Genomic DNA, 21,694 nt, shown 5'->3' with positions numbered 1-21,694 from the left:
ACTCCTATATGATGGGGCATCAATATTTCTGGGAAACTACATTCTCCATAGAAACTCTTGGTGAGGGGAGCTACTGGTTGTACAGCAGCATGGAGGGGGTGCAGTGAGAGTGAAAAGGGGTAAGAGAACAGTAAAGAGAAAAATATAAGGGAGGGCCATGGGGATTTGCGATTTTAGTTACTTTCCTCATGCTTGTTGCTTGAAGAGCAGGCGCAGATCCTCTAGAGGTTCACAGGAATAGCTAGTGTTGTCTCCTGGATTTTCAGGTTCCTTTGGCAGTATCCAGGGTTTGACTCAAGTGTGATGTATCCAAGACTCCACTCCAACCAGTTTAACCGCAGTTGGGGTAGATAAAATGACTGGGTACGGTCCTTCCCAGGATGTATCTAGGGATCGGGAATTAGAGGGAGGGGACTTGACTAATACCATGTCACCAGGGTGGAATAATTCTTTTCCCTCTTCTTGGGGACAGGCTCCTTGTAATGTTTTAAGAACTTGATATTTGGCTAAGGAGGTGATGTCTGCAACTAAGTTGGCCGTCTCTCGGTCAAGCACAAAGTCATTGGTTAGGAAGGGCCGTCCATACAGCATTTCGTATGGGCTAAGTCCTGCTTTTTGGGGAGAGTTTCGGATTCCTAGCAAGGCTATAAGCAACAGAGCAGGCCATGCAAGGTGGATTTCCTGGGTTAGCTTTTTCAGATGTCATTTGAGTGTTTCGTTTATCTTCTCAACCTTCCCTGAGGATTGTGACCTCCAGGCACGGTGTAAGTGATATTGTATACCTAATGCCTGGGATACTCCCTGGGTTCTATAGCTTTGAAAGTGGAACCATTGCCACTCCGTAAGCCTCGGGGAAGTCCAAATCTGGGAATTATTTCATGAACTAGTGCCTTTATTACCTCTTGGGCCTTTTCTGTCCTACAGGGGAAGGCCTCTGCCCAACCAGTGAAAGTATCTACCCAGACTAGTAGACACTGAGATCCCTGAGATTTGGGCATGTGGGTAAAATCTAGCTGCCAGTCTTCTCCTGGGTAATGACCTATTCGTTGTTCTCCTGAAGGAGCTTGGCGATAAGGCAGGGGATTATTTCTTTGGCACACTTCACCGGCCCTGACTATCTGCTTAATAGTTTTGAAAAGGCCTGGTCCAGTAAATAATGATTTGGCCATCTGATGGGTGCTATCGATGCCTAAGTGAAAGGTTTGGTGAAGAGTTTTAAGTAATTTCCATTGCTTAGCTGCAGGCAAAAGTATTTTTCCTTCTTTGGTGGCTAGCCATCCTGAGGGGAGGAAACTATGTCCTCGCGAGCTTCCCCATTCTATTTCTTCTACTGAGTACTGGGGCTTGGTTTCCCAGAGAGGATTACCCCGTACTAGGGGTCCTTCTATAAGTATTTCTAATGGTCCTTCTATAAGCATTTCTAATGGAGGGTCCTGCCTTGCGGCTCTTTTGGCTTCAATATCTGCTTGGCAGTTCCCTTCTATTTCCCTTTCCTTTCTTTTTTGATGACCCCAGCAGTGTAAGGCTGCCACCTCTTTAGGTTTCTGGACAGCCAATAATAATCTCCTAATGGCTTCCTGATGTTTGATAGGTGTTCCCTCGAGGGGAAGTTAGGAATTCCCTTTCTCTCCATATTGCCTCATGGGCATGGGGGACTAGGTAAGCATACATAAGTATGCTTACATAGTCTGTATATCTATTTACCCTTTTTCTTTCTCCTAATTCTAGTGCCCCAGCGAGGGCTATTAGTTCTGCCAGCTGAGCACTAGTTCTTGGAGTGAGGGGATTACTTTCAAGTATTCCATTATCACTGATCACTGCACACCCCACTTTACAAAGTCCTTTTTCTACAAAGGAACTTACATCAATATACAAATTGAGGACGGGATTGGTCAAGGGAACCTCTAAAAGGTCCCCCTCAAGTGGCGTAGGTTTGAGCAATTACTTGTTAACAATTATGTTCTATCTTTTCTTCATTGTCTGGAAGAAATGTGGCTGGGTTGTGTCGCAGCACTGGCCCTTCAAGTAATAGAGCCTGATATTTACGTAAACGGCTGTCTGACAGCCACAAGTCTCCTTTAGCAGTGAGTATGCCGGTCACATCATGAGATGTCCACACAGTAAGATCTCTTCCCTGTATCATTTTAACTGCTTCAGATACTAAGACTGCCACTGCCGCCACTACCTGTAAACAATGAGGTCAACCCTTTGCCACTACATCAGTTTCCTTATTCAGGTATGCCACGGGTTGCAAGCTCATCCCTCGGACCTGTGTAAGGACTCCTAGAGCTATTCCTGTTTTTTCTGTGACATGTAAAGAAAAGTGTTGCCCCATTGGCAAGCTTAACACTGGGGCTTGGGTCAGGGCCTTCTTTAGGACCTGGAAAGCCGCTTCTGCTTCAGGTGTCCATCTTACTAAATGGGTATTGGCTTTCTGAGTTTCCTTAGTGTATATAATGGTCTGGCTATTTTGCCATACCTGGGAATCCATATTCAGCAGAAGCCTGTTATGCCAAGGAACCCTCTTAGTTGCTTTAGGGTTTTGGGATGAAGATAAGCCAGCACAGGCTGGATACGTTCCTCACTGAGGGCCCTAGTGCCTTTGGATAATTTTAGCCCTAAGTATTTAACATGCTGTGAGCAGAGCTAAGCCTTTGGTTTGGAAACCTTGTAGCCACAGGTGGCGAGGAAATTTAAGAGCCCTTGGGCGGCTTGATGGCACAAGGTTTCTGAACGGGTGGCTAAAAGTAAATCATCCATGTACCAAAGGACAAGAGTGTCCAGGTATGAGAACTGGCTCAAGTCTTGGGCTAATGTCTGGCCAAATAGATGGGGGCTAACCCTGAACCCTTGGCATAAAACAGTCCAGGTGAGTTGAGACGTTGGGTTCAAAGGATCTTCAAAGGCAAACAAGAATTGAGAGTCAGATGTAAAGGGATGCAGAAAAAGGCATCCTTAAGGTCCAGGACTGGAAACCACTCTGCTTCGTCTGGTATTTGGGAAAGCAGAGTATAAGGGTTAGGTATAGCTGGGTATAGAGGGACGATGGCCTCATTGATAATCCTGAGATCTTGCACTAACCTCCACTGTCTGTTGGGTTTCTGTACTCCTAAAATTGGAGTACTGCAGGGGTTATTGCATGGTTTTACTAGGACTTGGGCTTTTAGGTCCTTAACAATGTTTTGGAGTCCTTGTTGGGCCTTGGGTCTAAGGGGTTACTTCCTTTGGTAGGAAAAGGAGGTGGAATCCTTTAGTTTAACTTGAACAGGACGGGCATTCTTTGCTCGTCCATATTGTCCTTCTGTTGCCCAGACTTCAAGCACAGGACAACAAACGGGTGTTCCTTCTCCTATGTTAAAGTGTGTAATGGCCACTGCTTTTGCTAGAATGTCTCTCCCTAACAAGGGAGTGGGACTTTCAGGCATAATTAGAAAGCAGGTGAAAAGAGTAAAGTTCCCCAGTCACAACTTAGTGCCTGGGAGAAGTGTCTAGTGACTGGCTGTCCTAGGACCCCTCGGATAGTGACAGATCTGGAGGATAGTTGTCCGGGACAGGAGAGTAAGACTGAGAAGGCTGCGCCAGTGTCCAGGAGACAGTTAACCTCCTGGCCCTCAATGGTCAAGCATACCTGGGGCTCTGTGAGGGTGATGGCATGGGCTGGCACTTGCTCCGGGCACCCTCAGTCCTGCTGCTGGATCATCTGGTTAGTGGCTTCTGACTCAGAGGACCTTCATCCCCTGGGGCAGCAGGCCTTCCAGTGATTCCCTTGACATAAGGGGTATGGACGAGGGGGCGGCTTATTTCTACTTGGACAATCTTTTTTTAAGTGTCCTTGCAGACCACACTGGAAGCAAGCCCTATTAGGCATTCGATTTGCCCAGCTTTTCCCTTTTCCAGAGCCTCCAAAGTCCGCTTGCCTGAGGGCCATGACTAAAGCGGTGGCCCTCTTTTTTAATCCCATTTGTCCCACTCCACCTGCTCCTCCTGATCTCCATTATAAAAAACTGAGGTTGCCAATTTCAATAGGTTTTCTAAGTTTTGCTCTGGGCCTAAGGCGACTTTTGAAGTTTTTTTCTAATGTCTGCAGCTGACTGAGTGATGAACTTATCCTCTAAGATTAGTTGGCCTCCAATAGAATCAGGTGACAGAGAGGTATGCTTCCTCAATGCCTCCCTTAGTCTCCCCAGAAAGGCGGTAGGATTTTCTTCCTTCCCCTGTGTTATAGTGGACGTCACTGAATAATTCATAGGCTTCTTCCTAGTTTTCCTGAGTCCTAGCACGCAAGCTAGCAAATGTCTGCAGCACCAATCTCCATGTTCTGATGCTGTGTCCCAGTGAGGGTCTACACTGGGAACTGCCTGCTGGCCCGTGGGGAATCGTTCTCTTTCCTTTGTTGTCATCCTGTCATTGACCTAACTGAGATACCAGAGATTGCCAAACTCTCGGACAGCAGTTATGGCGGCACTTCTCTCATTTGGGGTTAGTGTCTGATTTAGCAGTAACATTATATCTCTCCATGTCAGATGAAAGGATTGTCCTAACCCTTGTAAAACATCAATATAGCCATCAGGGTTATCTGAGAATTTACCTGGGTCTATTTTAATTTGCTTTAAGTCTGAGAGAGAAAAAGGTACATGCACTCTGGATGGGCCGATTTCTCCTCCTCCCACTGCTTGGAGGGGGCATAATCGGGGAATACTGGCACTCTCTGGTTCATTGTTTACCCCTTTGTCTATCTCCTTTTGGACAGTTTGGGTTGAAGGGGGGTCCTTATTAGTTGGGGAAGGAGTCGGGGGACGCTGGGGCAGGGAGATAGATTCTGAGGGCTTCCTGTAGGGCATAAATCACACGTTTTACATAATTGCCAGTTGTCTCTTAATGAAAATAAAGTTTGTACATATGGCACTTCACTCCATTTGCCTTCTTTTCTACAAAAGAGGTCTAGCTGTAAGATGGTGTCATAATGTAAACTTCCCTCAGGAGGCCAGGTTTCTCCCCCTTGAAGAGGATATTGTGGCCAGGCGGTACTGCAGAAGAATGTAAGTCGTTTCTTTCTTAAGTGTCTGAGAGTCAAACTGGTCCCAACTCTCCAGAATACATCTTAGGGGCATTTTTCCTTTTGGGGGAACGTTTCCCATCACTTTGGAGGTCCCTTTGTGGTCGCCGAATGTTACCCGGGGTCCTTACTCCCAGAGCTCCCAAGATGGTGGCCGGCCGCTTCTAAGATGGTGGCAAGCCTCATGTTCTCTGACCTGGGGTTCTTGGCTTCAAGGATTCCAAGGAATGGAATCTTGGGCCATGCAGTGAGTGTTATAGCTCTATTAGAAGCCATGGAATCCGGAAGAGAACCGTGGAACCCAGTGACTAGTGTTCAGCTCAATTAGGACGAACCCAGGCACTTAGCCGTGTAGGAATAATGGCAAGCCTTTAGCCTGATCGGGAGTGGCAATCGGCGCCTCACTGGATCAGGAGCACAGCGGACACCCTGCCGGATCCGAAGGGATGGAAGTCAGCGGCAGGTCTGCGACGGCAGTAAACAACAGGGGTGGACGGCGAGCCAAAGCTCAGCTCCAGCCGTAACAAACATGGACCAGAAGAATTCAGTTCCAAGATGTAACAGAGTGAAAACAGAGCTCCCATACAAAGGGAGGGGACCCAAAGTGGGTAGCCCTGAACATATATTTTCAATTATCTTGGGCATATGCCTGTAAGGGGAATTGCTAGGCCATATAGTAACTCTACATTTAACCATCCGAAGAACTGCCAAACTTTCCCAAAGTGACTACACCTTTTTACTTTCCCACCAGTAGTGTATGAAGGTTCCAATTGTTCCACATCCTCACCAGCACTTGTCATTTTTCATCTTTTTGACTGCAGTCATCCCAGTGAACATGAAACGGTCAGTGTGGTTTTGATTTCAATGAACGCAGTATCTTCACCGGACGAAAAAAAAACTCAGCCTCTGGCACTTGGTATATAACAACTAAATTGGCATCCTTTTCAAAAGGAGGATCAAAAGCAGTTTAGTTTAACTTGATGTGTTAGGATTATTCCTTGAATGTAATAACATTATATATTCCTGTCACATGACCTGACTTTGCATCCTATGGGAAGAGTCCACGTCCCTTGCCTTGTTGATTTTAGGCTTGAGCGTGCGACATGCTGTTAGCCAAAATATGAGAAGATGTGATAATTTGCCACAATTGAGCAGAAACTTACAACTACTCTCAATCTCTTTCTCTCCTACACCCTGTCATAGCCCTGACAGAGGCTGCTCCTTGAGCCTCGGTCCCATAATGAGAAGACACAAAGAAGAGAATTCCAGTCTAGAGCCAAGCAAAGCCAAACCTGTTACCCAGCAGACACTTGGTATTTAAATTAAAATTTTTATAACTACTTTTAAGTGCATAGGAAAAAATCTTGCCAAGCGCAGTGACTGGCACCTAGAATCCTAGTGCTCTGGGAGGCCAAGGCAAGAAGATTGCTTGAGTCCAGGAGATTGAGACCGGACTAGGCAACAGAGTGAGACCCCATTTCTACAAAGATTTGTTTTAAGTGGGCCAGACGTAGTTGTGCACAACTGTAGTCCTAGCTATTGTAGAAGATGAGACGGGAGGAATCACTTGAGCCCCGGAGTTCAAGGTTATAGTGAGCAATGATGATACTACACTCAAGCCTGGTGTATCTCTTTAAAAACAAAAAACAAAAAGAAAACCTCAAAAGTTCACCCTAAATTGTGAAGGTAGTGAATAAATCAATTTATACATCAATAATTTTCACTTTTCACTTTGTTAATTTTGTATTATTAGAATGCTTTACGGAACATATACTACTTTTGTAATTTCTTTGCTTTCTTTTTTTTTTTTTTTTTTTTGAGACAGAGTCTTGCTCTGTCGCCCAGGCTGGAGTGCAGTGGCGCAATCTCGGCTCACTGCAAGCTCCGCCTCCCGGGTTCACGCCATTCTCCTGCCTCAGCCTCCCGAGTAGCTGGGACTACAGGCGTCCGCCACCGCGCCCGGCTAATTTTTTGTATTTTTAGTAGAAACGGGGTTTCACCGTGGTCTCGATCTCCTGACCTTGTGATCCGCCCGCCTCGGCCTCCCAAAGTGCTGGGATTACAGGCGTGAGCCACTGCGCCCGGCCCGCTTTCTTTTTTAAAAAATTACCTATGCTAGGCCAGGCACAGTGGCTCATGCTTGTAATCCCAGCACTTTGGGAGGCCAAGGCGGGTGGATCATTTCGGGTCAGGAGTTCAAGACCAGCCTGGACAACAGGGTGAAACCCAATCTCTACTAAAAATACAAAAATTAGCTGGGTGTGGTGGCGGGTGCCTATAATCCCAGCTGCTCGGGAGGCTGAGGCAGGAGAATCGCTTAAACCTGGGTGGGGGAGGTTGCAGTGAGCCAAGATCACGCCATTGCACTCCAGCCTGGGCATCACAGCAAGACTCCATCTCAAAAAAAAAAAAAAAAAAAAATTACCTATGCTGGTCTCCACTTAACATAGCTGAGATTAACTTATAATGAATTTTAGAAATTCTTAAATCTTAAGATTAAAAGTAAATTCTTACACATCTTAAGAAAAAGAACATCAATAATAATAAAAACATGTTCATTTAGATAAAGAACTTCATACATACATGATTACATTTATAGATCTCATTGAAAATACAAGCTTAATAGAAGCATTCTCTTTGAAAACTAGCACAAGGTTGCCCTCTCTCACCACTCATATTCAACATAGTAACAGGAAGTACTCGCCAGGGCAATCAGACAGGAGAAAGAAATAAAGGGTATTCAAATAGGAAGAGAGGAAGTCAAATTGTCCTGTTTGGAGATGACATGATTGTGTATTTAGAAAACCCCATCATCTCAGCCCAAAAACTCCTTAAGCTGATAAGCAACTTCAGCAAAGTCTCAGGATACAAAATCAATGTGCAAAACAAGCATTCCTATACACCAATAATAGACAAACAGAGAGCCAAATCATGAGGGAACTCCCATTCACAATTGCTACACCAATAATAGACAAACAGAGAGCCAAATCATGAGGGAACTCCCATTCACAATTGCTACAAAGAAAATAAAATACCTAGGAATACAACTTACAAAGGACGTGAAGGACCTCTTCAAGGAGAACTGCAAACCACTGCTCAAGGAAACAAGAGAGGACACAAACAAATGGAAAAACATTCCATGCTCATGGATAGGAAGAATCAATATCATGAAAATGGCCATACTGCCCAAAGTAATTTATAGATTCATTGCTATTACCATCAAGCTACCATTGACTTTCTTCACAGAATTAGAAAAACTACTTTAAATTTCGTATGGAACCAAAAAAGAACCCATATAGCCAAGACAATCCTAAGGAAAAAGAACAAAGCTGCAGGCATCAAGCTACCTGACTTCAAACTATACAAAAATGCTACGGTAACCAAAACGCCATGGTACTGGTACCAAAACAGATATATAGACCAATGGAACAGAACAGAGACCTCAGAAATAACACCACACATCTACAACCATCTGATCTTTGACAAACCTGACAAAAACAAGCAACGGGGAAAGGATACCCTATTTAATAAATGGTGCTGGCTAGCCATATTGAGAAAACAGAAACTGGACCCCTTCCTTACACCTTATATAAAAATTAACTCAAGATGGACTAATGACTTCAATTGAAAACCTAAAACTGGGAGAAGAGAGACAGACCCTCTCATATTATTTTATACTCAGAAAAGTGAAAAAAAAGGCGAAACAAAAGGCAGGTAGCCCGGGGCCTAGGAACCAGACCTGAAACCAGGCCTGGGCCTGCCTGACCTAAGCCTGGTAGTTAAAATTCCACCCCTGACCTAGCAACTGATGTTATCTATATATTCCAGACATTGGATGGAAGGACATTGTTCTGTTTCACCCTGCCCACCAGTTCTTGCAGCCCCTGTCACATACCCCCTGGCTTGTTCAATCGATCACGACCCTCTCATGCGGACCCCCTTACAGTTGTGAGCCCTTAAAAGGGATAGAAGTTGGGCACCTGACAAGCTCAGATTTTAAGACGCTAGTCTGCCAACGTTTCCAGCTGATAAAAGCCACTCCCTTCACTATCTCGGTGTGTGAGGGGTTTTGTCTGCGGCTCGTCCTGCTACAAAACCATAAAATCTCTAGAAGAAAACCTAGGCAATACCATTCAGGACATAGGCACGGGCAAAGACTTCATGACTAGGTCACCAAAAAGCAATTCTAACAAAAGCCAAAATCAACAAATGGGATCTAATTAAAGAGCTTCTGCACAGCAAAAGAAACTATCATCAGAGTGAACAGGCAACGTGCAAAATGGGAGAAAATTTTTGCAATCTGTCCATCTGACAAAGGGCTAATCTCCAGAATCTATAAGGAACTTAAACAAATTTACAAGAAAAAAACAAACAACCCCATCAAAAAGTGGGTGAAGGATATGAACAGACTCTTCTCAAAAGAAGACATTTATGCAGCCAACAAACATATGAAAAAATGCTCATCATCACCTGTCATTAGAGAAATGCAAATCAAAACTACAATGAGATACTATCTCATGCCAATTAGAATGGTGCTCATTAAAAAGTCAGGAAACAACAGATCCTGGCAACGCTGTGGAGAAACAGGAACGCTTTTATACTGTTGGTGGGAGTGTAAATTAGTTCAACCATTATGGAAGACAGTGTGGCGATTCCTCAAGGATCTAGAACCAGAAATGCCATTTGACCCAGCAATCCCATTACTAGGTATATACCCAAAGGATTATAAATCATTCTACTATAAAGACACATGCACGGCCGGGCACAGTGACTCACACCTGTAATCCCAGCACTTTGGGAGGCTGAGGGGGGTGGATCACGAGGTCAGGAGATCGAGACCATCCTGGCTAACACGGTGAAACCCCATCTCTACTAAAACTACAAAAAAAAAAAAAAAAAAAAAAATTAGCCAGGCATGGTGGCAGGCACCTGTAGTCCCAGCTACTCAGGAGGCTGAGGCAGGATAATGGTGTGCACCTGGGAGGCGGGCCTTGCAGTGAGCGGAGACTGTGCCACTGTACTCCAGCCTGGGCAACAGAGCAAGACTCCGTCTAAAAAAAAAAAAAAGACACATGCACACGTATGTTTATTGCAGCACTGTTCAAAATAGCAAAGACTTGGAACCAACCCAAATGTACATCAGTGATAGACTGGATAAAGAAAATATGAGACATATATACCACAGAATACTATGCAGTCATAAAAAATGAGTTCGGCTGGCTGCAGTGGCTCATGCCTGTAATTCCAGCACTTTAGAAGGCCGAGGCGGGCAGATCACGAGGTCAAGAGATCGAAACCATCCTGGCCAAAATGGCGAAACCCTGTTTCTACTAAAAATACAAAAATTAGCTGGGCGTGGTGGTGCACTCCCATAGCTTCAGCTACTCAGGAGGCTGAGGCAGTAGAATTGCTTGAGCCTGGGAGGTGGAGGTTGCAGTGAGCCAAGATCGCACCATTGCACTCCAGCCTGGGCAACAGAGTCAGACTCCATCTCCAAAAAAAAAAAAAAAAAAATTAGTTTATGTGCTTTGTAGGGACATGGATGAAGCTGAAAGCCATCATTCTCATCAAACTAACATAGGAACAGAAAACCAAACATCACATGTTCTCACTCATAAGTAGAAGTTGAACAACAAGAACACATGGACACAGGGAGGGGAACATCACACACTGGGGCCTGTCTGGGGGTGGGGGACAAGAGGAGGGAGAGCATTAGAACAAATACCTAATGCATGTGGGGCTTAAAACCTAGATGACGGGTTGACAGGTGCAACAAACCACCATGGCACATGTATATCTATGTAACAAACCTGTACATTCAGCACATGTATCCCAGAACTTAAATTAAAAAAAAAAAAAAGAAAATACAAACTTAAGATTAGGGTAAAGAGTAATACCAATTCTTAGCAACTTCAAAAAACTTTTTAACTATATGAATAATAGCTTCATAACAAACTATTCCCTTAACACCATTATTAATGCAAATTTGCTTAGTGGATTAAACAAACATCTGTGTCACACCTGCCATCCTCTCAAACAGCATCTACCTTCTCTAAAACCCCAATTTGATCTGAGCCATCCCACTTCTCAACTACTCCTCCACACTGCCTGAGATGAAAAATGGCTGGGATTCAATGACTGCCGAAATATATCAAACCAATCTAATTGCAGGGTAACTGCAGGGCTTTCTGCCTGAGGTAGTTTAACTTGGTTCACATATCTACAAATACTATTGTAAACACTCTCCCCAATTATTTTATACACACTGAGGCTGGCACCCCATGATATTACATATGCTAAATTCCTAGAAAAACAAACCTCAAGTAGAAAATATTTCTAAAACATTCACTTTTGTTTAAAAGGAAATTACTTTTCTGTCCTGGTAAAAAGACATAAAATGACAAAAATACAGTAAACGTTAAGTGTTAGGTTAAAAAATCATTATCCATGATTTATTTTTAAATACATCTATGTTTTTGCTAGATTAAAGTTAAAATAATTACAATGGAACTTTAAGCAATTATTACGGTTCAACTTCATGAAGTATTTGTTTTCTTTTTGTTGAGATGGAGTCTTGCTCGGTCGCCCAGGCTGGAGTGCAGCAGCGTGATCTCAACTCAGTGCCCCCTCCGTCTCCCAGGTTCAAGTAATTCTCCTGCCTCAGCCGCCCGAGCAGCTGGGATTACATGTGCACACCACCAAGCCCGGCTGATTTTCATATTTTTAGTAGAGACAGGGTTTCACCATGTTGGTCAGGCAGGTCTCGAACTCCTGACCTCGTGATCCACCTGCCTCGGCCTCCCAAAGTGCTGGGATTACAGGAGTGAGCCACCGCGCCTGGCCTAACTCAATGTAGTATTAACTTTTCTTCTCTTCTGATTCTTGTACCAACTGCACCTTTAATTCCTTCTGATCTTTGGTATACTGTTCAAATACTGGTTGAAAAATATATACTCCTCCAGCAATTCCAAGGATAGTGGTAAAAAGCAGGTGTGAAAGTGTCAATCTCCTAAACATTGTTGCAACAAATACAGCACAAGGAAAAGGTGGTTTCGGAAGCCACACTCCACATCCAGGAAATCTCTTCAAATCTGTGTACAAAAATGGAAAGCAAAGCCATCACTTAGCACAATGTCCTTTTAAAAGATTTTACGTCACTACTTTGCACTGGAGTGAACAATATTTTCATGTTACTAATTGAAACAAGAATATAAATACATAAGGAGTACAGGAAATGAATTAGGGAAGGGTATAAGACAAAGCCAAAACCTCTTCTATTACATAATGTTCTCAATGGTTTTAAACGCATATATATATATATATATATATTTTTTTTTTTTTTTGAGACGGAGTCTCGCTCTGTCGCCCAGGCTGTAGTACAGTGGCGCGATCTCGACTCACTGCAAGCTCTGCCTCCCCAGTTCACGCCATTCTTCTGCCTCAGCCTCCCGAGTACCTGGGACTACAGGCGCCTACCACCACACCCTGCTAATTTTTAGTAGAGAGGGGGTTTCACCGTGTTAGCCAGGATGGTCTCAATCTCCTGACCTCCTGATCCACTCCCCTTGGCCTCCCAAAGTGTTGGGATTATAGGCATGAGCCACTGCGCCCGGCCTAAATGCATCATTTTTAAAATGGCAATAAAAGAAAGGGCCAAAAATTTGACAGTGACTGCCCTTTGTTCTCGTGTGTGTGTGTGTGTGTGTGTGTGTGTGTGTGTGTGTGTGTGTGTGTGTGTTTTAGGAGTCTTGCTCTCTTGCCCAGGCTGCAGTGCAGTGGCACGATCTCAGCTCACTGCAAGCTCCGCCTCCCGGGTTCACGCCATTCTCCTGCCTCAGCCTCCCAAGTAGCTGGGACTACAGACGCCCGCCACCACGCCCGGCCAATTTTTTGTATTTTTAGTAGAGACGGGGTTTCACTGTGTTAGCCAGGATGGTCTCCATCTCCTGACCTCGTGATCCGCCCACCTTGGCCTCCCAAAATGCTGGGAATACAGGCGAGAGCCACCTCACCCGGCCTGGTTTTACTTTTAACTGGAGGACAAAAAACAAAAAGAAAGTAACAACAACAACAAAAACAAAAACACAGGAACCACTGAGCATGTTTCCACATTTATACAAGAAGCTAAATCATCCCGACCCTGTCCACCTCGTTCAACGGGCATTTTTTCTGAGAGCAACGAACTTAAATTACACCAACACTGACGTTTACGATTATCATTACTTTTTTTTTTTTTCCAGCCAGGATGGTCTCGATCTCCTGACCCCGTGATCCGCCCGCCTCGGCCTCCCAAAGTGCTGGGATTACAGGCGTGAGCCACCATGCCCGGCCTATCATTACCATTTTTAATAACCACTCAGGCACCTCCGACTGTTCTGCGCCTGCTCCACGTCGCTAAACTGGCTACCGCCTGCTCCCCTCCAGAGATGAGACCGGGCTCCTTCTGGCAGTTTTCGGACCCCCGAGCACAGAGACCGCCAAGCCAAAGGCGAATAGTAATATACCTCGGTTCGGAAACAGCGAAAGAAAACCGCCCACGAGCCACCTCTTGGGGTGGTAGAGACAAAGTTGCCAGTTCCCGGTTACTTCCGGGCTTGCGAGCGACGGCTGCTCGCAAAAGCCAAACTTAGTGGATGGACGAGCAGCACGCTCCTGCAGCTTTCTTCCGCTTCAGGAAGGTGGCGGCCGGGGATGAGGAGGCCTTCTAAGCAAGTGCGGAATGGAGCGGGGACGCGAAGATGCCAGCCTCACTTTGCGTGGTCTCCAGAACCGCTCCCACGAGAAGATAAAGCTGCGAAAGAGAAAGTCTACCTTGTACTTCAGCACCCAGGAAAAGAATGTCAGGCGCCGCGGCGGTGAGTGAGGGGGTGCTGTCTGGAGAGCTCCTGCCCCATCTGAAAGGAGCCCCCGTATATTTCACTACCAGCCAGTTGCCCGTTGAGCTCTGTGTTGCCAGATCTTAACGAGTTTTGAAATGCTGGAAACACAGATTTTAATATAAATTCTGATTTCTAAATGTTGGCAACTAAATTCAAATTTTAAAAGAATACTCTGTATTTGGCCGACAGACTGTCCATTTGTGGTCAAGAGCAGGACTTTGGAGACAGCAGACAGATCCGGGTTTGAATCCTGATAAGTCATTTACAGCTTTATTTGGACAAGGCAGTTTAATTTCTGGACCTCAATTTGCTCGTCTGTAAAATGGGGCTAATAATACCTATCCCATAGCACTGTGTGGAGGATTAAGTGAGATGCATGTAAAGAAATTAACACAGTGCCTGGCATATATAATAATAAGCATCAATGTATTTTAAAATGTACAGAGGACCATTTTATATTGCACATATACAAAGGGTTGCTTCCCAAATTAGTAATTTATTAGCTGTTTTTTTCATTAGATACACACGTAGTATGGCCTAATTAATTAGCCTAAGGCCTTAGTTAACCCACTCTTTAATATTTTAATTAATATTTTAATATTTAATATATTATTTAATTTTTAATATTTAATATTTTAAATATTTATATTATTTTAATATTATTATCTTTATACAGTAAGTTGCAAGAAAAGTTGGGTAAGCTAAAAGAGGGACAGTCACCCAGTGATGAGGCTGTGGTCCTTGTATAACCTTCCCTAGGTTGGCTTTGAGAATGGTGTGGAGGGGCCAGAGGTCGCTACTGTGCCTTACAAGGGGCCAACTGGAGCAGCAGATTTTACGTTCTGCAAGTGTAACTGCCTAAGTTTTGTGCCACTATTACCTGTTTTGTTCTGTTTTTCAGATCTTCTCGGAGAGAATATTCATCTGGTCTTGTTCACCATAGCTTTACGAATATTAAACTGCTTTTTGGTACAAACAAGCTTTGTTCCAGATGAATACTGGCAGTCTCTTGAAGTTGCACATCACATGGTTTTCAAATATCCTTTGTGGTTTCTTGTGTATTCATCTTGGAAATTGTGTTCAGTTTCTTTTAGAGTAGTCCCCCCTGCTCTCTTGTCTTCAGGAGATAGTTTCCAAGATCCCTAGTGGATGCCTGAAACTATAGACAGTACCAAACTCTGTATATATTGTTTTTATGTATGTAAAAAAAATACACACATTTATAAAGTTTATATAAATTAGGTACAGTAAGAGATTAACAGTATTAAAATATAATAAGTTTAACACAATACTATAATAAAAGTTATGTGAACATGGTCTCTCAAAATATCTTCATATTTTCTGACAGTGGTTGACTATGGGCAACTGAAACCATGGAAAGTGAAACCACAGATAAGGGGGGACTACTATACATATTTTCAGTTTTCTGTATTTTCCCCAAGTAATTTTAACTCATCAAAGTACGCCATTATTTTATACTAATATTTCTCCTGTATCTTTCCTTTATGTTAATATACTTGACACAGCCGTTAGCATACATTCCCATAGTTCTTAGCACTTGGAGGATACCGAGAAAGTAAAAAGCACATTACTGCCTTGAAGAAGTTAAGAGTTTAGTTGGCCAATTGAATTTTTAATGCAAATATCCAGTATAAAATGCTGTTTTAAGACTGCCACAAAATAAAATATTGGTTTACAAATGGAAATGAAAATAGATTTGCCAAGTGAAGTGGGGTGCACGTAGAGGCAGGAGGACCACTTGAGCCCAAGTTTGAGATCAGCCTGGGCAAGACAGTGAGACCCCATCTTAAAAAAAAAAAAAAAAGGAAACAGGTTTCAATATTATTTGACATTTACTCCTTAATGTTACTAATTATGGTTATTTGACTTGGGAATGGACAGAGAGATTGAGGAGTTACACTTATCCCTTAATCTTTGCAAGCATTTACAAGATTCTTCATCTTTTAGGGAAAGATAGTGTTCAGTTACTGGTAAGTTCAAATAAAAGTAACCAAAATACTTATTAAAAGTAGATTTATTCTACCTTTTTCAAAGCTTAATATATATTAACTAAATGATATTGGGGCCATGGAATTTGTTTTTAAAAGGCTACTGTTGCTAAAGTCCAGCCATATCTGGGAAGCCCATGATACTACAGACATACTGTGATGTGTAACTCTTTAGTTTGTGCTGCAATACAAGACTGAGCATGAAAATGTCCTGATGCGAGGAATCCTGTTATGATGTGCAGATTTTCGAAATGACTATGTTATGTATTATTTGGACATTAGAAGTATACTTCTTTCTTTTTTTGAGGGGGGATGGAGTTTCGTTCTTGTTGCCCAGGCTGGAGTGCAATGGTGTGATCTGCCCGTGTGGTGGCTCACGCCTGTAATCCCAGCACTTTAGGAGGCCAACGTGGGCAGATCACCTGAGGTTGGGAGTTGGAGACCAGCCTGACCAACACACAGAAACCCCTTCTCTACTAAAAATACAAAATGAACTGGGCGTGGTGGCACACATGCCTGTAATCCCAGCTACTCCTGAGGCTGAGGCAGCAGAATCGCTTGAACCTGGGAGGCAGAGGTTGCGGTGAGCCGAGATTGCACCATTGCACTCCAGCCTGGGCAACAAGAGCGAAACTCCATCCCCACCCTACCCCCCCCCAAAAAAGTATCACTGGAGAGCAGCATTGTATTTTGTGTTTTTTACCTTGTAAGTAGAAGACCACGTTATATGATTTTATGAAGTCTGTATACATACAAACCCACTCAGGATTTAGTGTTGAAATTAAAACTTTAAAAAATTTAATTTGACAAAAATTTAGTGATATGCATAATCATTGTGCTATATAGTAACTAGGATCAACAGTAAGTAGGATTGTAATTCCTAAGTTATCAATTGCTGGGGTCAGTTGCCAGGAGATGGTACAAGGGCAGGACTAATGGTGCGAAAGTTTCTGTAGCCTCACTCCCATGATCTTTTAAGCTATCATCAGATGAGACTCCGAGTTTGGGGTCTCCCCGATTTCTGTCAGTGGGGGTTAATGGCTCAGCATTCCAAAGGCAGTCCAAATCCTGAGGTGTTTTGTGTAGCTTAGAAAGACACAGGTTCTGGGGTATTTGTTTTAAGGTAGGGTTGTACTCTCCCAGTTGCAATACTTGCTTCCCCATTATTGAGAAATTAAGGAAATTAAACCACTGAAACTGATGCTTCAAATGGGAAGATGATAGGGAAAAAGAATTCAGAGTGGTAGCAGAGTTTCTTCCATTAACACAGGTAGAATTTAGGAGCTGCGGCCTGACTTTTCTCCTCTTACAGTTATCTACTAGTTTATAGATTATGCAAGGTATCCATAAAGTCTGGAATGACAAGAAAATATACATAATCTCATCAATGACATTTTATATCCCAGGAAGTAGGTCAGATTACGAATGAAGTCTTCAAGATAGAAAAATTCCCTGCTCCTCCAAGACCTATCCACTGCACTCCATCTGTAGCTGACCCACCAGGTCATTTTGTGGTGTAAAGGAAGCCTCCCCTGTCCCGCTCCAGCCCCCCTAAAAGGAACTCATTGTCATATCTAGAACTTGACCATGCAAAGAGATTCGTTAGGATATGATCAGTCATTATTATTTTAAGCAAATTATATACATAATTTTGAAGCTGGAAGAGGTCAGAGAAGTAAAGTAAATAGACCAAGGTCACAGCATGTTAAAAGCAGAAGTAGAGCTAAATCCTAGGTCTATTACTCACAGCCCAGTGCTTTTCCCAGATAGCTCCTCTACAGACTGCATAAGGCTTATGCACAGCTGGGCATGGTGGCTCACACTTGTAATCTCAGCACTTTGGGAGGCTGAGGTGGGAGGATTGCTTGAGGCCAGGAGTTTGAGACCAGCCTGTGCAACATAGCAAAACTCTGTTTCTACAAAAAAAAATTTTTAAAGGAGACATGGCTTAGAGCTGCACTGTCCACCACGGTAGCCAGTAGTTTTATGTGGCTGTTGAAGACTTCAAATGTGGCTAGTCCAATTTGAGAAGTGCTAGAAATGTAAAATATGTACTGAATGTCAAAGGCCTAGTACAAAAAATATAATATTTTTATAATTTTTTAATTGATTAAATGTTCAAATGATAATGCCTTAGATACACTGGGTTAGACAAGATGAAATTAATTTTACCTGTTTTGGGTTTTGGGGTCATTTCTGTTTTTGCTTTTTAATTTGCCAGCTATAGAATTTAAAATTACACATGTGGCTCATGTTATATGTCTTTTGGCCTGTGATGGCTTAGAACATGTGAAAGGAAAGAGGAAGAGGAGGGGAAACCTGAATGGGGAACCACAGTAAGGTTCGTTGGTTTTTCGTTTTTTTGAGATGGAGTCTCACACTGTCGCCCAGGCTGGAGTGCAGTGGCACGATCTTGGCTCACTGTAACCGCCACCTCCTGGCTTCAGGTGATTCTCCTGCCTCAGCCTCCCGAGTAGCTGGGATTACAGGTGCCTGCCACCACACCTGGTTAATTTTTGTATTTTTAGTAGAGGTGGGGTTTCACTGTGGCCAGGCTGGACTCAAATGATCCGCCTGCCTCTGCCTTCCAAAGTGTTGGAATTACAGGCATGAGCCATCAAGCTTGGCCAACAGTAAGGTCTTTGAATAGTCAGAAGACAACACAAGGGTATTTGGCTCCTGTAGCTTAGGGGAGGAGTCAGGAGCTTCAAGAACAGAAGTATGAAATGAGGAGCTGCCAACATAGGCCTAGTGTTCAAGTTACGCCTGGCATGTTTCTTCTCTTTACCTCACTCCACTGCTTTATTTTACTCTTTAGCAGGTCCTTACTGTAACATGGAAAATTATGGTATCAAAATCTGGAGAGACTGCTAATGACTGGGAGTTCAGAACTCTGCTTATTTTTATGCTAAAGTCTACTTTGTTTTAAATTCAAGATTTCTACTTCTACTTAACCACCCTAGAAAAACTTCTCTTTATTCAGGGTAAAAGTCTCTAGCTCTTAACCTCATAATCATAGATAGTATCCTGTAGATACTTTGTAATTTATTAATATTCATCTTAAAATGTGGATCTCCAAACTGACACAATACTGAAGGCAGAGTAACTAGTTCAGAATATGGTGGGTTCATTAACTTACATTTCTCAGAGCGCAGGAATTCTTTTAGCTGTTTAATAGCTACCTCACACTGTTGGCTCATATTAAGTTTGTAGCCAAATTGACTTTTCATATGAACTGCTTTCAGGGGGCCTGGGAAGTAAGGATGAAGCTTATAGCTCCCTATGCAGAGTAAACAGAAGGTATGTACATGAGTGCCTTTTCCTGTATTTTACAGGGCACAGTTTATGTGGAACTAAGTACCGTGTACCTTTAACTTTCCAATTTTAGCATTTATTTACACACTGTGGACAAAAAGAACATAAAGCTAAAGTGCTAAAAGCCACTGACAACTCAAAGTAAAGCAGCTCCTATAATGTGGAGTTAATGAAGTTTGATTCAACAAAAATATGAATTAACAGCCGGCGCAGTGGATCACACCTGTAATTCCAGCACTTTGGGAGGGTGAGGTGGGTGGATCACCTGAGGTCAGGAGTTCGAGACTAGCTGGCCAACATGGTGAAACCCCATCTCTACTAAAAATACAAAAATTATCCAGGCGTGGTGGCGGGCACGTGTAATCCCAGCTACTTGGGAGGCTGAGGCAAGAGAATCACTTGAACTCGGGAGGTAGAGGTTGCCATAAGCCAAGATTGCACCATTGCACTCCAGCCTGGGTGACAGAGTGAGACTCTGTCTCACACACACACACACACACACACACACACACACAAACACACACATACACACAAATACAAATTCACATACAAATTTTTAGAAACACATCTTTTGAACAAACCAAGATTAAATTGTGCTCTACCATTGTGTTATTTTGTTAGTGTTAACTATGACACCTTTTTTTTTGGAACTCTGAGAGATGCTAGTGCATAGCATTAGCATTTCTAACTATAGTTGTAATACATTTATTCTTTATTTCAATTTTACACTTAAATTTACTCTTTAATGTCATCTGAATACCATGTTCATATAATTGCAGAATATTTGTGCTTTTTTAAAAGGTAATTTGTTGGTTGGGTGCAATGGCTCATGCCTGTAATCCTAGCACTTTGGGAGGCTGAGGCGGGCAGATCACGAGGTCAGGAGACCAGCCTGTGCAACGTGGTGAAACCTTGTCTCTATTAAAATACAAAAAATTAGCTGGGCGTGTGCCTATAGTCCCAGCTACGCTGGAGGCAGAGGCAGGAGGAGGTGGGAGGTGGAGCTTGCAGTGAATGGAGATCACACCACTGCATTCCACCCTGGGCGACAGAAAAAAATGTAATTTGTTATTATCTATATTGCAGGATAGAGAAGCCATGTAACTTAGTAATTAAAGTCAGGCCAACCTGGGTTTATAATGCTGGATTTCATACTAACTAGCTGTGCAGCCTTGTGAAAATTACTTAACCTCTCTGTGCCTCAGTTTCCTCATCTATAAAACAGTCCTTTACTCAGAAGATTGTTAGGACTAAATGAGTTGGTACATATAAAGTACTTAGCATGATACATAGTACACAGTGCTGCAAATACTTGAATTTTTAAAAACCTGTTGTTGCTAATGAATATAAATATATTTTTAAAATAGAAACAACACAGTGAAATGATTGGCTAACTATTAATATTTACATTAAAATTAGGGCCAGGCACAGTGGCTCACGCTTGTAATCCCAACACTTTGGGAGGCCAAGGTGGGAGCATCACTTGAGGCAAGATTAGCTGAGTGTGGCAGTGCATGTCTGAAGTCCTAGATGCTCAGTAGACTGAGGCAGGAAAATCGCTTCACCCCAGGATTCAAGGCTGCAGCCTGGGTGACAGAGTAAGACCCTGTCAATCAATCAATCAATGTAATAAAAAATAATTTTAAAATATATGTATAATATATATGTGTATATATATGTGTATATATGTCATATATACACACACAGAGAATGAGACTGGTAAATATTTTATATTTTATATTTATAATATATATAGTTATATTTATAATATATTTTATATTTATATATAATATGTTTGTCTATATATGTCATATATACACATACAGAGAATGAGACTGGTAAATATTTTATATTTTATATTTATATATAATATATAGTTATATTTATAATATATTTTATATTTATATATAATATGTTTATATATGTGTATATATGTCATATATACACACATACAGAGAATGAGACTGGTAAATATTTTATATTTTATATTTATATACAATATAGTTATATTTATAATATATTTTATATTTATATATAATATATGTGTGTGTATATATGTGTATATATGTCATATATACACACACATACAGAGAATGAGACTGGTAAAACTTAAAACTACATTGATTATTTTAATGAGAATATAATTTTTATAGAAAAAGGGATGTAGTTTTGCAAAAGAATAGAAAAATATATTGTCTATTTTTGTACTAATAATGGCTTCCCATAGATAGTTGGATCAGCTTGTTGACTTTTATCATAATTCAGTGTGAACCAACAGATGTTTTTAACATCCTGTTCTTCTTTTTAACTGATGAAGATTTGGATTCCTAGACTTGCCCAAGCACTTCTGTCTGCTGTAGCAGACGTGAGACTTTACTCATTAATGAAGCAACTAGAAAATCAGGAAGTGGCAAGATGGGTGGTAAGTCCTAAAT

At 42.3% G+C, this 21,694-nt stretch overlaps 2 protein-coding genes and 1 pseudogene across 5 annotated transcripts in view; 1 reads left to right on the top strand and 2 right to left on the bottom strand.

Moving 5' to 3' along the window:
• Positions 1 to 1,889: 1,889 nt before the first annotated feature.
• On the bottom strand, positions 1,890 to 6,801 carry LOC139355423 (uncharacterized; annotated as a pseudogene).
• A 4,680-nt stretch (positions 6,802 to 11,481) lies between these two features.
• Positions 11,482 to 21,694, bottom strand: part of LOC112422971 (PIGB opposite strand 1) — a 40,288-nt gene continuing 30,075 nt past the window's right edge. The window contains exons 1-2 of one of the 4 annotated variants that reach the window (XM_024795347.2): positions 13,561 to 13,690; positions 11,482 to 12,147 (exon numbers count right to left, since the gene is read on the bottom strand). In XM_024795347.2, the coding sequence (XP_024651115.1) occupies positions 11,915 to 12,073 (159 nt within the window). In that variant the 5' untranslated portion in view covers positions 12,074 to 12,147; positions 13,561 to 13,690 and the 3' untranslated portion in view covers positions 11,482 to 11,914. Of the gene's footprint in view, positions 12,148 to 13,396; positions 13,691 to 21,694 lie in introns of those variants that run through there. The other 3 variants (XM_024795354.2, XM_024795351.2, XM_024795344.2) reach the window with 3 other exon arrangements.
• The window catches only part of LOC105489906 (phosphatidylinositol glycan anchor biosynthesis class B), a 37,933-nt gene continuing 30,014 nt past the window's right edge, over positions 13,776 to 21,694 (top strand). Inside the window, exons 1-4 of the mRNA XM_011755093.3 lie at positions 13,776 to 13,911; positions 14,837 to 14,972; positions 15,809 to 15,926; positions 21,577 to 21,681. Of these exons, the coding sequence (XP_011753395.2) occupies positions 13,776 to 13,911; positions 14,837 to 14,972; positions 15,809 to 15,926; positions 21,577 to 21,681 (495 nt within the window). The remainder of the gene's footprint in view (positions 13,912 to 14,836; positions 14,973 to 15,808; positions 15,927 to 21,576; positions 21,682 to 21,694) is intronic.

The sequence above is a fragment of the Macaca nemestrina genome, chromosome 7, assembly GCF_043159975.1.
Source record: "Macaca nemestrina isolate mMacNem1 chromosome 7, mMacNem.hap1, whole genome shotgun sequence".
Lineage (NCBI taxonomy): Eukaryota > Metazoa > Chordata > Mammalia > Primates > Cercopithecidae > Macaca > Macaca nemestrina.
The sequence above is the reverse complement of the archived record's forward strand: the minus strand, read 5'-3'. Positions and strand labels throughout refer to the sequence as shown.